Source organism: Pocillopora verrucosa, chromosome 2 (genome assembly GCF_036669915.1).
Source record: "Pocillopora verrucosa isolate sample1 chromosome 2, ASM3666991v2, whole genome shotgun sequence".
In the NCBI taxonomy this organism is placed as follows: domain Eukaryota; kingdom Metazoa; phylum Cnidaria; class Anthozoa; order Scleractinia; family Pocilloporidae; genus Pocillopora; species Pocillopora verrucosa.
The window spans coordinates 14,498,520-14,513,450 of NC_089313.1; the positions used below are offsets into that span (position 1 = coordinate 14,498,520).

General features: G+C 39.4%; 1 protein-coding gene and 2 pseudogenes across 1 annotated transcript; 1 reads left to right on the forward strand and 2 right to left on the reverse strand.

Annotated features, from left to right (window-relative positions):
• Positions 1-501: 501 nt before the first annotated feature.
• LOC131790589 (uncharacterized) lies at positions 502-4,533 on the reverse strand. Its single transcript, XM_059107818.2, has 2 exons — positions 4,183-4,533; positions 502-3,194 (listed from the first exon to the last, which is right to left on the reverse strand). The coding sequence occupies exon 2, from the start codon at positions 3,168-3,170 to the stop codon at positions 1,218-1,220; it is 1,953 nt and encodes a 650-aa protein (XP_058963801.2). The 5' UTR covers positions 3,171-3,194; positions 4,183-4,533; the 3' UTR covers positions 502-1,217.
• Positions 4,534-5,808: 1,275 nt separating this feature from the next.
• LOC131789035 (uncharacterized) lies at positions 5,809-7,723 on the forward strand (annotated as a pseudogene).
• Positions 7,724-7,841: 118 nt separating this feature from the next.
• LOC131791145 (uncharacterized) lies at positions 7,842-12,220 on the reverse strand (annotated as a pseudogene).
• Between the last annotated feature and the right edge of the window lie 2,711 nt (positions 12,221-14,931).

Here is a 14,931-nt window from a genome sequence, read left to right on the forward strand (position 1 = left end):
TGTTGAGAGATTCCTTTGTAGCGGGAAATTTGAGCATTGTGTTATTTTGGTGGATTTAGTTGACCGTCCATGAACTGTCTGCAAAAAAGGCCCTCTTCACCGAAAAAAAATTAAACGCAAAACATTTGCTATCTTCAGTCTTATAAACAAATTCCTCTCTCAAAAAAACTCGGTATGGAAGGTAAGTATATAAGGGTAGGCTTTTTGTTTGATTTTGTTGTTTCTCTTTGCTTCAGTTCACTTCAGTTATTTCAAAGATTTCACTGAAATGACTTTGATGCAGAAAGCGTTCGAGCTTTAAAATTCAAAATCACGTTTCCTTCATTCCCAATTTTCTATTTCTTAGACATAAAGAACAACAAAAACTAAACCAAAAAGACGCAAATAGATCGAAAATCAAAAAAGATATCTCCGCGCAAAAAGACACTAACCCGAAAAATAAAGCTATCGCAAAATTTTATTTTTACATGCTATGAAAGCTGATATAGTGACTTCGTTCAAGCCTTTACAATAACGCTATATAGAAAGGGAAAACGTAAAGCACGAAAAAAATGCGAAGCACTTTGATACGAAGCAACTTCAAAAACTTGACTATTCCAAACCAATGCGTAAATTTGACTTTAAGGGTTAGTTGAGGACAATTTTGATAGAAAATAAAATGATACTCGTCAGCCCTCAAAAATGGGCGAAATGCATACCCCATTGTGTCAGAATTGTTTCTCTAGAGGTCTAATTTTTATACGCTTAATTACAATCACAACGTCTGAAATCTTGAATTGAAAGTGTCACTTGCATTCTTTAGAAGAGGAGATTCATGCTCGTTGGGTAAGTACTTCCACTTCTGTGGCTGATACAAGCGGCGACCTCAACAGAATGTAGATTATTTTCAGATATTCCTAAATAAATGTCCTACAGCCTCAGATTATTCTGTTATGAATGACCTGTTGTGTACTTACTGATTGGGAAATTTGATGGCCACAGACATGCTATATTCGTAGACCATTTGCAGGCCTCTAAAATAAATTGACTTTCGTCAAGGGTTAGAAAGCAGAGCAATATGGTTTTTACAGCGCCTTCCGGAATGACTATTACAAGAGCAGCAGCGTATGCAGGCATGTAACACCTTTAAAATATTCCAAAACTTCTCATGAGGTTTGTCACAACATTTCATTAATAAAATCGGAGTCTTACTTGAGTGTTTGAAAAGAAACAGCGTTTTAACACTGCCCTCCAGTTCTGTCCGTGATAAAATGGTTCAAATTTTTAGTCATGGCTGTATACAGTCCTTTCAGAGCTTGAGTAGACGATTCTTCTGCAGATTCTTTGTTTTCCTCCATCTGTGAACGCAGGTTCTCGCATTTCTTTTCAAGATCTTTCAACTGTCTGTCGATCTTCCCTCTCTTAGCATTTTTCCAGTCAAAATTCGGAGATAAATACTCTCCGAGTTGCTGGCAAAATGAACATGACGTCGATCCTTCAAGAAGTGCAAACTTTTTGAAAAGTGACTTTGCTCTTGAAATCAAGTCATCGCTGCTTTTAAATTCAGCGAAATGCTTCTTCAGCTCCTTCTGAAACGATGCATCTTCGTGCGGCTCAAGAGAAGTCATGGACGGCGTTATTCCTTCACTTGTTTCAGCTTCGGCGCTGACCATAACTTCTGTGTCTTCGGAACGACCACTCAACAAGAAAGATTTCACATTCGAACATTGAAAGACGCCAAGGAAAAACTTTGAAACTTGACTCGAAATCTCGGGAAAATTCCAGGCGGATGAATGGAATCGGGGCATGAGGCGATTATCCCAGCAAACAATGTATTTTCTGGAGACTAATCGCTTTTCGGTTTGCGACGGCAAAATAATGCAGTCTTTCAATTTCTCGTAGGTTTCAATTCGGCGACAAAGATTGAACCTTTGAATATCTGACGCAGAGTAGCACGGTTGCGGAATAACAAGAACCTGTTTTGCCGATTCAAAACGTTCTTTTTCATAGGACAGCATACCATCCAAGTTAGGAGCAAAGAAGCACTCGTTGAATGGAAGCTGATTATCTGGATCGACAACTCCTAACACTTCGCGCGAATCACTCACAAGGACTTTCATCTCTTCCGGTCCTTCTATGTACTTCTGCATTTTTCTAATTTCCTTTTTCTTTATTTTGGAAATAATTTCCCGTGCTTCAGGCGTCATTCCGTTGTCTATTTTGGCCAAGAGTTCCTTTCTTCCATTCACACGAAGGAAGTACTTCGCAGAGGTCAAATCGGTTTCCAGTGTCTTTAGAAGGTTATGATGTTCTCTTTGAAGTTCCAGTAGATATCGACTTTCTACACCTTGGTAATGCAGAAGCATCACAGTGAAAATATCCAGGTAGCCAACCTCAAATGGTTTGGAATAGTCAACAATACACAATGTCAGTGCGTTGCCGTGATCCTTGGTTGTTGCAGAAGTTTTGAAAAGGGCCTTTAAGTGGGAATGCTCGTCACCCGTCGTTCTGGCAAGAATTTCGTCAGACAGTAACAGTTTACCTGCAAATCCCGGACAAATTACTTCAACAACACTGGGATCATTACTTAGACTGAGTGGTGCTATTTCATTGATCTTTTGGGCAAGTTCGGGCGCCATAAAACCACTTTCTTCAGGACTCCCATCTTTGGTTTCGAATTTAAACTCGCCCTCGGCTAATTCCAAGCTTAGTTCGTATGGTTCAAACATGTCTTGAACCTTAGCTACGCGTTCAGCAAACGAGATATCCTTGCTTAAGTTGCCAAACTTTGCTCTTCTTTCACGGATTTGCATGTCGTTTTCGGCGATTAGAAAGCATTTCTTTTCTTTTAACTGTGACTTTGAAAATCCTAGAAAGCAATACCTTGAGCCGTTGTATTCGACATCCCTGGCTAATATTTTACTAATTTTGTCCCTAGGATAAGACGAAAACTCGAGCATCAAGAGCTTCTTCCATACAGTTTTCTTTAAATCTGTTCCTTGCCTATTTCCTTCGGAGAGAAGCTGATCAATCATTAAACATTTCTTTAATTGTTCCGCTTTTTGTTTGAATAGCAGACATTCCTGGTCACCTTCCTCAGGCTTAATGATGACGTGAATTACGTAAGGTTTCCCATCAGACGGAAACACCGGCAATGGTTCAGTACATGGAATACGGAGAGGCCTTGCCATATCACAGCTTAATTCAGGGATCACCTGGTGGAGGAAAGTCAAACCTTAGCCAAAATTTAAAGAAAAAGTGAAAATGCCTTTCCTGCCTATTACAAAACTACTTATTCATGGTTTGTGTGAATTTAGCTTAGCATTTTGATCACCGACGGAATGATCGAGCAGTCGATGAATCGCAACCCAAAGGATTCACGAGTGACAAGGAAGTTTTCAGTCATTCAGTCACGGTTTGCTGATGTCAAAATCAACTTTGCAACAAATGAAACCACAAATTCCGCGTAAATTAAAACAGTCAAGTATGGTTTTAAGATTGGAAAACACTGACATGCACTTCAAGAGACAAGTTTGGAGAACTAGGGTCAAAATTCAAGAAGAAAAGCTGTGACAGAAAACAAAAAACTCATTCAACATAAACACTTGTAAAAGATTTCTGTTTCAAAGATAATTTTTCTGACAGCGATTACACAATGCAGCCTTGCTCTCTCTAAGTCATGGCGCTAGCTAGTAAAAAAACATTAAGCGCTCTCACTGAAGAACCTTGTTCCCTAATCCAAACAAAACCGAAATCGAAAGGTCACGAAGCTTTTTCCGGGTATGACGAATATCGTAAACACTGCTACGTGATGATCAGGTTCCAAAGAATGTTCTAGAACTGCCTCGTTTAACGAAATGAACGATAAAATTAAAACGACAAAGGTGTTCATGTTATCAATTAGTCTAGCTAGTCAATGTACACGAATTCGATTCCGCCAACATTTACGTAGAGAGTACCTTCACAATTGCACATAGATTTTCCCTACTTTTGTTTCTCTGATTACTCTTCAAAAGTTCTTCCATAACTTTTGGTGCATCAGATAAGCCATTGGTATGAAAGGAAGATGGAGGAGTATTCAAGCTGACATCGACAGGTTTTGCATACAATTTACCAAAGCCGTTCAAAAAGCTATTCAATGTTGACTGAGCAGTGAGTCGATACGTCAATGATGTCGTTTGACATCTTAATACTTCTACTTACGTTCTCGTGTCCTTGTCACATCTCTTCCAAATTTCCTTTGTTGGTAGAATGCAACGAACGAGACCGACGCAGCGAACCAATTCCGCTCAGCTTTCTATAAAGTATATAAATAGAGACCCAAGTTCGGGGGAGTCCCCAAACTACATTTGGAAATTACTCGAACATACTTTTCTTATCTATGGCCAAAGGCCCAGTTTATGACTCCTCTGTCAGTGTCTTGTCAATACGATAGCATGTTCAGGATTTATGGCAAAAGCTCGCTAACATCGATCGAAGCTTCGTAGCTGGGGAGAATGCAACAAAAGTTCCCAAATTCCTTGAAAACTAAGGTAAATTTCTGTGAAAAAGAGCTAGTTGACCTGACATATATCATGATATAGTTGCATGACAACGTAAACAAAAGGCAGTCGGCTTTCTTGAAAGGCAGCGATGAACCGTGAACAAAGTTATGGGGGTGATGGTGAGGATTTTTCAAATGTTTATTTTTTTTCTGGAGGTAACCTCTCACGATATTTCTTTCCTCGCGGGAGAAAGTTTGGATTTCTATATATAATACATAATATTTTTCTTAGCTGAAGAAGTTTTTGTTTTTTTCAGTTAACATTCACTTCCCCAACCACCACCCCCTCAAGTATAAATTACCAAGGGTCGTTTCGTGAGGTCGATATTGACAAAAATATCCGTGCGGTGAAAAGCTTCAAAAGAAATGTCAGTTGAGTGGGAGGAGTATGTCACTGAGATGACACAATGATTGACTCAAAGTCTGACATTACTTTCTCAGAAATGTCTTAATCTGATTGCGGTATTTCCGAGAAATTCAACTTTTAAATGGACATCAGTGATCAGATGGTGATGCGTACTCACATAAAAAGTTCTGGCACTCACAATCATTAGCAAGCAGGGACACTTTAATAAAGCAGGAAATAAAAACAAAAGACGCATTAAAAAAAAGTTCCGCAACTACAGGCAACTACATAAAAACAACGAAACATTTCTGCAAACAAAGCTCTGCAATTTTACAAACACATCGTCATATGCAAATATAGCTCATAAGAGAAACTAGAGCCAGTTTATAAACCAGGCTGGGATGCTTTTAGCAGCAGAATTATAGCCAAGATTATTACAACTGAGATTACAAGATAGAGAAGTAAGAAGTTTGCATGTTTTACAAATCCACAGGCAACTGAGCAGGAAATCAAAATTTGTGATTGGGCATATCCGCGGAAAATATTTTGAGTCGGTCAATCTAGCAAATAAACAGCTCTGCTTTTCTTACCAGCGCAGGCACAGCAACAGCATACTGTTGCACTTAAGGGGGCCGTCTCGTCAGATTTTTGCGAATGGTTGGTCATTCAACCACTTTTTGGTTTTCGCTTTAAATCGATAGTTTAATCTATCTACTTTGAAGTCTTTTTCAATTAATTTTACCGGTAAAAGCTGAAAAAACGCAATTTCCGTAACTATGTCTATCAATGATGATCGGTTGCTATGGAAATAGAATTCAAAATCGACCCTAGCCCTAGAGATTTCTCGAATCAACGCTCTCTGAGTTCCGTTTCCAGGGGTCCCTATCCGATTCCTGCATTTAAAATAACTTTCTAAGGCCAGGTTGCCCAGTAAACGAAACATGCTAATTATTGCACTAGTTTTATACTTTCTGCCTCAATTGGAAAGGTTCTCGACTATGAGTGTCTTTCAAAGATTTGCAATATGTGCACCCAGAAGAAGGCCACTATGTCTGTGGAAGAATTCGAGGCATGGCAAGATCAGCATGTTTGTAATGGCAATTTTGGTGGTTCTAGCCCAAGTATGGAATTAGAGGATGCCAAAAGGATTTGGGGAAGACGTTAAGATTACAAGCGACGTTATAAGTTCATGATTTGTGATGGAGACTCTAAATCCTATGGTGCTGTTAGGAATTACTATGGTGTTTGTGACTTGTGTTATAAAAATAAAGAACTGCACAAATCCCCCAAAAAATATGAACAATGGCAAAAAACAGAAGAGTACAAAGAATGGGACAACAGTCATCTCACAGGGGCAGCAGATTGTAATCGTGTTATAAAACTTGACTGCATTGGTCATATGTAGAAAAGGTTGGGCAAAGCTCTCTATGAATTCCAAAGATCTACCTCCAAACTTGAAGATGGAAAGCCAGCTAAGGGGAGGCAGGGAAGGCTGACTAAGACAGCAATTGAAAAGCTGAAGAAGTGCTATGGTAAAGCCATTCGTAACAATGTGACATGGGATATGCCAAGTGCTGAAGAAAGGGAGATTGCGGTCAAAAATATGGAAAAAGAAATTAAAGCTGGTCTCTTTACTGCACCAAACTCCCAGATAGAGAGACACTAATACTGTCCGGTAAATTCATGGTGTAAGTTCAAGAAGGGATTAAAAGATGTTGACAAGCCCCATCACCTTGATGCCATTTTTGTGAAACATCTAGAACCTATTACAGTAGGCTCAGTGAACCAGCTCCTCTGACCAGATGTCTTCCTGGATGTACACAGAATGCAAATGAGTCAATAATGCTCTGGTTTGGGACATTTGTCCAAAACACAAATGGTATGGGAGGAAAAGAATTACAATGCATCTGCATCAGCAGCACTACATTTTAGCAGTGGTACAAGGACCAAACACGATTTTATGGCCAAGGCTGGCATTGGTATTGGAACCTTTACAAAAAAAGGAAGTAAAAAGAGAGATTGAGAGAGAGTGTCACAAACAGAGGAAAGAACTCAGGGACAACACAAAAAGTACAGACTTGCCAAGAGCCAAGCAAGGAAAAGGGATGAGACCATGAGACTTAACAAAGAAGGCACAACATATGAGGCTGGAGCCTTTAATTTTTAGCTCCCAGGAATAGTTAATTTTCACTTTTCATTCCAAAATTGTTGAAGAGTGATATTTTTGAGCTTAATGATGCTATAAGCACCTTCAAGTGACATGGCATTGGTTAAAAGAGGTATTTTTTCCTTGTGTCAACTTTAACAGCAGTTTTCTCAAAAGTGCCCTTTCATGATAGTTGCCATCTACCCCCGCCTTTTTTTACTTCAATTTATGACCAATTGTTGTGAAAATTGGCTCAGGCTATCCTTTTGATGTACACTGTGATCCTATGGAGCAAAATTGGATTAAGTTAAACATTAAGGAGATATTAGATCAACATCCTAATAAGGAAGTGTTTGGTTGCCATGGTAGCACCAAAGACCCTAGCTGGGATCCGCTCCATAGGATCATGGTTTAATCCATGGTAGTTATGCCTAAGAAGTTATAACCTTTTTCCATTAATTCTGTAGGAAAAAAAGTATGGGGGGCAGACAGCAACTCCCATTTTATGATATGAAATTCAGAAGTTTATAATTTAATAACCATTTCATCTTGATTTTGACTTCCTGAATAGGTCTTTCTGAACTGATCAAAATTTCATAGTTTTCTATAATATTGTTAAAGAGTATTGTTCCTTTTAAGATGCTTACTACATTTGTCTAAAATTTGATACTGTTAGGAGAAATTCTGTCTTGGTCATTCATGGGAGTTCATTCATAACCCACATAAGGGATTAGTCATTATTCATGGCCGGGAGAGGGGGGGGGGGGAAAGGGGGGTAAGGATAGGAGGAGAGGGGGGGTTAGATGATCTTGGGGAATCATATGGTTTTCAGGAGAATTTGGGGAATGGATGGGAGATCAGTCGTCACCAACAAAGACTAAAGGAAGACTTCAGAAATTTAACTGCAAATTACAAAGAGGGGGGATCATTAGAATATTCATTGCTCCAACCCCTTTCCTATCCTTCTTTTTGACCATTGTTCACCCCCTTGATAAATTTTAAATTCAGAGATGGCAACCACAATTTTCACTAAAATAATATAGAGCACTCGCTCGCCAAAATTACACCGCACCTCAGGCTACCTTATAGAGGGAAAAAGGTAAATCTAGTTGCGACACAACAAAAATCCTACGGCGATATATAATGACAAGAGATGAGAAACTGATAGAACTTATCCCCGTGACCTATGGTAATTTCTATTTTAAATTTCCTGCTACGCCGGGAAGTTATCCATATTCATACCTCGCATGATAACGCGGCGAACGATCTCGATATCATCTGTCTTTGCAGATTTCGGTGATCACGTTTTAAATTAGTTTTTAAAAGCTGTTACCACTCACTATCGAAACAAATTATAAGTGTTTGCCTCACCATTCGAACACTTAATGCTATAATAGTTTACATTCGCTTGATAATGACTAGTCCCTAACTTCAACCGTTACATACAACTACATTTACCACTCTTTTACATTTGTCTATAATGTACATTGCAAGGAGACATTTAGTACCTTACATGGGGACTTACAAAGCACTGCTACTCGTGGGCTTACTATATTTAACATTTAAAATGAGCCACTTTTGTTACCTTCATTACATAATTTAAAATAACACAGTATTCACGTTACTCTACATAGCAGAGCAAAAAGCAGAGCCAAAAAGTTTTTTAAAAATAGGCTTTGCTGCAGTTAGTCTCGTTTTGACATTTTTGGAAGCGGAACAAAAAAACTTATTCATCTATTGTTTTGTTAGCTCTTCATCTCTTCTGTTTATATCATTTTCACCCATCACAATGCATTTTGTAACAATTGTTACGCAACATTTAAACAACTTTTAGTTTCGACAAAAACACAACCAACTCAAGGATTCTCGTTTACGAACTTCTGGCAGTCAAAGTTGAGTACAGACTTGTTACGAGTTCTCTTTAGGACGAATGACTATTTCATCAGACTTGAAACACATTGAAAGATTTTTCTTGATGTAAGCTCTTTAAAATGGGTCAATAACTCTGTAAGCTGAGTTGTCCTTGTCACCTAATCGTCTCAAGTTCAAAAAGAGAAAACTTATGCACTGAACTCATAGCCAGTGAGTGCAACAACCCAAATCAAAACGAATGTATAGTTTCATTAAGACAAATCAGTCACAGCACTGAGACTGGAAAGTGTCTGCATTGATCGCAGACTAAAGTAGTTCTTGTGCTAAATGCGGCTATTTTCGTACAATTCTTCGACGAACTTTTCTGATTCCCTTTCAAATTCTTTCCAAACTTGGGGCGACGCTGGCTTCCCTTGGTAACCAGGCAAGGAACGACGTATTCGGGCGGTGATTGAAACGGCAGAGTCTTCGTGCACATCATCGACGTCTTCTTCTCCTCCTCCTCCTAAAAGAGGTGATCGCTCCGCTGAATGATAATTAACAGAAGCAGGGGGTCTTGGTTGTAGCAAGGTTTCCAACCTTTCCAGCTCTTTCGACAAAACATCACTGTTTGCCATCAAGTTTGCAGCCTGATGGTTCATCTTGCTAAGCTTTGTACATTCTTTAGAATATGGGCCATGCGTCTCTGCAAACTTCATGTAAACATCGCCAATCCTTCGAGGTAAGTCTTCCTCAAAAGAGGCAAAGTAGTGAGTCATTTCATCTCGATATTTCTTCTTTTTCTTAAGAACATGGAATATTCTTTGAAACCAGCTTATAACAGTGGTTGTGACGTCTTCGAACCGAACCTGATAGCGACAGGGTGTATCTCTTTTCTGCTTTGGAATCAGTTCTTGATCCCAGCTGACGAAAAACTTACTTGCACCAGAATTTTCAAACGCGTGTCGGTGGTTTACGGGTAGCACGAGGCAGTCCTTGAGATTCTCATAGTCCAGCCTCTCTTGGCTTAGCTTCAACACTTGTATGTCTCCAGGATGATAGCAGGGGTCAGGGCAAACCACGAGCTCTTCAAATTCTTCGTCATTTTGCAGGGTCGGTTTGAAGTAGCACTCTCCTTTCTTAAGCTTCCCATAAGGGTCACCAACCCCGAACACCACTCTTGCTTTGGGTACCAAAATTCTTGTACGTACTGCGCGACGTCTTTGTGGTTCGCCATTATTTGCATTCTCGAAAGACTGAGCAAGCATCTTCTCTACTTCACTTCGTTGCAGACTGGCCAAAACTTCTCTTTCGGTTGTTGCCTTTCGTCCAGTAAGTTGGCAGAAATAATCGCCAGAGGCTGAATTGGTACACATACTCTTCAATAGAGTCAAATAGCCATTCTGCAGTGACCTGAGATGGTTTATCGACACACCTCTGATTGCCAGAAACATGACCAATCGAGAATCAAGGTAGCCGTTCACGTCAGAAGCGGATGATCAACAATTCCAATAAAAGGAATTGCCTCGCCGTCCTTCTTGCTGGGAGTGGAAAACAAGCGCATGGACTTGCGGAATTGGACTAGGGGAACGTTCATTAGAGTTTCTCGAACTACCAAAATACCCTGAAGGCCTTGGTTGCTCACTTGAAGGGCACTAGGTGCAGGGTGATCCACGCCAAGCTTGGGTCGCACCTTGAGGGTGAATCCCGGAGACATGAAACCACGACCGTTAGTGAAAGGGCGAGGCATCTTTTCAAAGAATCTGCCTTTCACATCAGGCTCTTCTCCAATATCATCCTCACTAAGCTTCACTAAGTGTTCAAATGGAACGAATAACGAGCCAATTTCACTAGCGCGTTTTCGAACATTTGTTGTATTAGCGAAATCGCCAAACCGTGCGAGGAGATCGTGAATTTCAGTGTCTGAGGCGTTCATAAAGTAGCACTTTTTCTCCCAGAGGTGGCTGTCGGAATGTCCAAGGAAACAATACGAACCACGGTTACTGCCATCACAATATATGCCTCGCCTCAAGACGTCCTCGCAGAAGGTCTTTTTCTTATTTTTTTCCGTCAGTTTTGTGTTGAAAGAGACGGCTATCAGCTTCTCGGGAAACGATGGGTCCTTCTGCCTCATGTGTTCAAACAGAAGGGTTTTATCGAGTTTTTTAATCCCCTTCTCGTATTGTGTTTCGTCTTCGCCATTAAATTCCACGTATTTGATGTAAACTTCATCACCGGTGGGAGGAGCGGTGTTGTCTTGGAAACTGATGCATACAGCATAAGCCATGAGACCCAGTTATCGCGAAGAAATCGTAAGATTGCTGTTGATAGGGAGACAAGGAGTTGTTAATTGACCTTTTCCAACGCCACTGTAGATTGGATTGTAGCTTACATGTTTCAAAACTTGTCATTTATGTAGCACTTTTAAAAAGATTTAACGTTTGGAAATGATCCGATGTGTTTGCGAATAGCACATTGGAAAAATGTGTGAGTGCTGAACAAGCTTCAATATTGCAACTAGACTCGATGACGTCAAATTTACGCTGCTAATTTACAGAAATGGGAAATTGCGTTCGACGGTATAACTGTACATAAACTTATGTTTCCAACGTGTACAACACAGAAAAACTATGGGAATATATATATTCATATTCCACTTGATGGTTTGGTGTGTAGTATCGCTGAATATTTGGACGAGTTGCGTCGTATTTTGACGAGCCCGTAGGGCAAGTCAAAATACAAACAACGCCAGAGAATCCAGAAGTAGAAAACATCATACAAAATGCCAACGAATCGTTCTCCATGAAACATAAAGATACCAAACTTTAAGTTCAAACTCGATCAATCTTATCGCCGATACTGCTGAACTATGTACATCGAGTAAGAGGTCAAATTCTGTAAGTCGCAACGAGACCGACTGATATACTAGTCAAGAAGAAGTATTCTACCGTAAACAGCTAAGCTGTTCGCAAATTAAACGTACCACTTCAAGTTTATCTGTTCTGGGGCAAGATGGAAGGAAGCTGATGTTTCCATCAATTTCTTTATACTGACAATGAACCTGATTGATAACCTCATTTTTCACTGGCAAGAGCAAACCTGAACTTATTCGATCATAGCTAGTTGAGTTAGCTTGGCTATTGAATAATCTCCCTCAATGGCTGTTCAGACTATAATCAGTTTCATTCTAACCGAGCAAGGTAATAAACGTGTCAGTGATGTCTCTAGAAAATAGCTAAATACCTTCAGTCTGACTTCCCCTTCACAAATCTTGTTTCCTTCAACGGTAGAGTGCAAGGAACTACACTGATGCAGTAAACAATTTGTTTTTTTGAAAGTGGACCGCAACCGAAAGCAAAACTTGGGGAATCCCCTGACCGCAATTGAACATTACTTAGGCATCCTTTTTTTAACATTTGGCTGATGGCCCATTTTTTAACTCTCTCCGGCTTGGTGCCTTTGATATGTTGACATGTTCACAACAATGGGAAACGTTAACATCAATTAAAAGCTTGGTAGGGGATGCGAAGAAATTCCAAATTCGTAAAAAACAAGTGCAAATGTCTGAGAATAAAACCTGATTGTTCTGGCATATGAAAATAAATACCAACATGACATCGCAATAAAAAAGGCGATTGAGTTTGTAAATAAACAGAATCGGTAAGCAACGAACAATGGGAAAGTTAAGGGGACGAGAATAGGAATTTTTCCAATTGTATAATTGTTCTTCGGTGAAATCTCTTGCGTGATTATTCCGTGCTGTAAAAAGTTTAGACAGCTGTAAACGATTGATGATATTTTTTTTAACTGCTCGCATGTCTAATATCAGTCTCTTAGAAATGTGTTTATCTGATTGAGGTATTTCCGAGAAATTCAACCTCTTAACTGACGTCAATGGTCTGTTCTCGAAAAAGTATTTCAATTGCAAACGAGCAGGGAACCTAAACAAGAAATAAAGCACAAAAGATGCATAAAAAATGCCACTTGCAGCTACATAAAAACAAAGAAACTATCAATTACGTGAAGGAACTCAGCACGAATGTCTAGACGCTATAAGGGAATTTCCCAAACACATCGTCATATACAAATTCAGCACCATGGGAACTGTAGCCAAAGGGTGTAAACAAGGCTGTGGCGTTTTTATTAGCGGAAATGCACTGAGTCGAGATTATTTTATCTGAAGAGTCGGTTAAGGAAAGAGAAGATTTACCAGCAAAGTTGCAAGGTAGGAAAGTAAGAAGTTTGCTTGCTTTACAAATCCCCTGGCAAAGCAGGAACCAAAAGTCGCAAAATCAACGAGACAGCCGAATTTGGTGTTGTTAAAAGACAACTCGAAGACTAAAGCATCTCTCGAGTTTTACGCTCGCCTCTGATTATGTCTGTAGAAATTATGTCTCTTTCGCGCAAACGATCAATTAAACATGAGCTCGTGAGAAGGGTCAGGACAGTTATTTGTCAGTCAAGCACATACTCAAGCTAAAAAACCGAAATAAACAAAATGCGGGTTTTCCCGGCCGCATCTTCTCTTTATCAGGAGGAACAGGGCCCTAGAGGAATATAGAAATCTCTTTAAACACGAAAAAGTACTCCAGTAATAACATGAATCTAATGTCTCTCTTAGTAAATCTTCGTTTATGCCGTCGCAAAGGCACGGTTTCCGACTTAAAACAACTAATCGGCGAGCGGTATTCATGTATTCTGTTCAATGCTTGCGACAACCGCATTTCAAGTTTTTCGACAATGACACGTAAATGCTATCATAGGTTTTTCTCTTCGGAGTAAATCAGGAAATTTATCCTTAATTAACCTCAACTTGACAAACTTCATTTGCAATTCAATCGCTGAAGCAGGAAATTAATTGAAACACATGTGTACTTTATAATTTCGCATAAAAATTTCATTTTCGTTCTTACCGACTGAACTTCAAAATTGTAGAATTCCGAATAGAAATTGTAAGAGAAACAGAGATTCCATTTGTCACAACAACAGTTGATTGCCAGTCGGAAAAACCCCTATTTAAACGATGATGCATAGAATTAATTATTCTTGTCTAGATAGTTCGATTGTGTGCATCCAAGCCTTTCAAAACTCGTCATTCCTCAAAAACTCAGATCTGTCAAATGTTTAAAAATTAAACCTTCGATAAGGTGGAAAAAGAAAATCCAATAAGAAACAATTTTTAAGAAAGTGTAAACCCTTGATGGTCGGTGAAAGGAAACCGAAAGTGATGACACTGCGGGAATTTTTGCTGACATGCAGCTGCAAGTTCTAAAGGCCGAACATATGAAATACAAAACCGAACAAACAAGATAGCCTTCTCGCATGGCACATCCTGATTGGTCCCACCAAATATCTTACATCGTCTACAACAATTGCTGAGGCTAAAATTAGTGTAAAGGGGAATGTCCCTATCGTTTCTGACCTTAAACAGCATACGTATTCAACTAATGCAGTCACGAGGCACACACTGTGTTCATAATATCTCCGGAGAAGGTTTGGATTTAATGCTTGGTTAACAGAATCGCTTGATTTAACCGCTTTAACAGAAGTTTGGAAAAGCAGGGTACGGAACTAACATAATCAGTGACTGAAATTAATCAATTGATATCACTATTCAGTTAGGAATGATCTTTCTTGTGGATTTTATTGACGAGCCTACAGTTCTAGCCCTGCTGACTCATTGTGTTCGTTATATCTGTTGTTAGATCCGTATCTTAATGTATCTAAGCGAGAACGCGACAGGAATTCCTTCAGAGCACCTTACCAGACTTACCATCAACTAGGTGAAAAAATGCAAAATCCCACGGCCGTCTTAATTGCATATTTTAATACAAAGTGTATTAGAGACATTTGCAGTATACATACAGACTCCAATTGAGCAATATTATACAATATGATGTGATAAGCGATAATTCGGCAATGGTATGTAAATGACTAATCGTTGTCTGTCCGCTGTCTAACGGCCAGGTATTGATTCAACTTCTCCTCGTCTTGCAGAGGGCCCATACATATTTGAGTGAATAACAAGGAAAAAGGGTTATGTATATTTTATCCTAAATCTCCTAG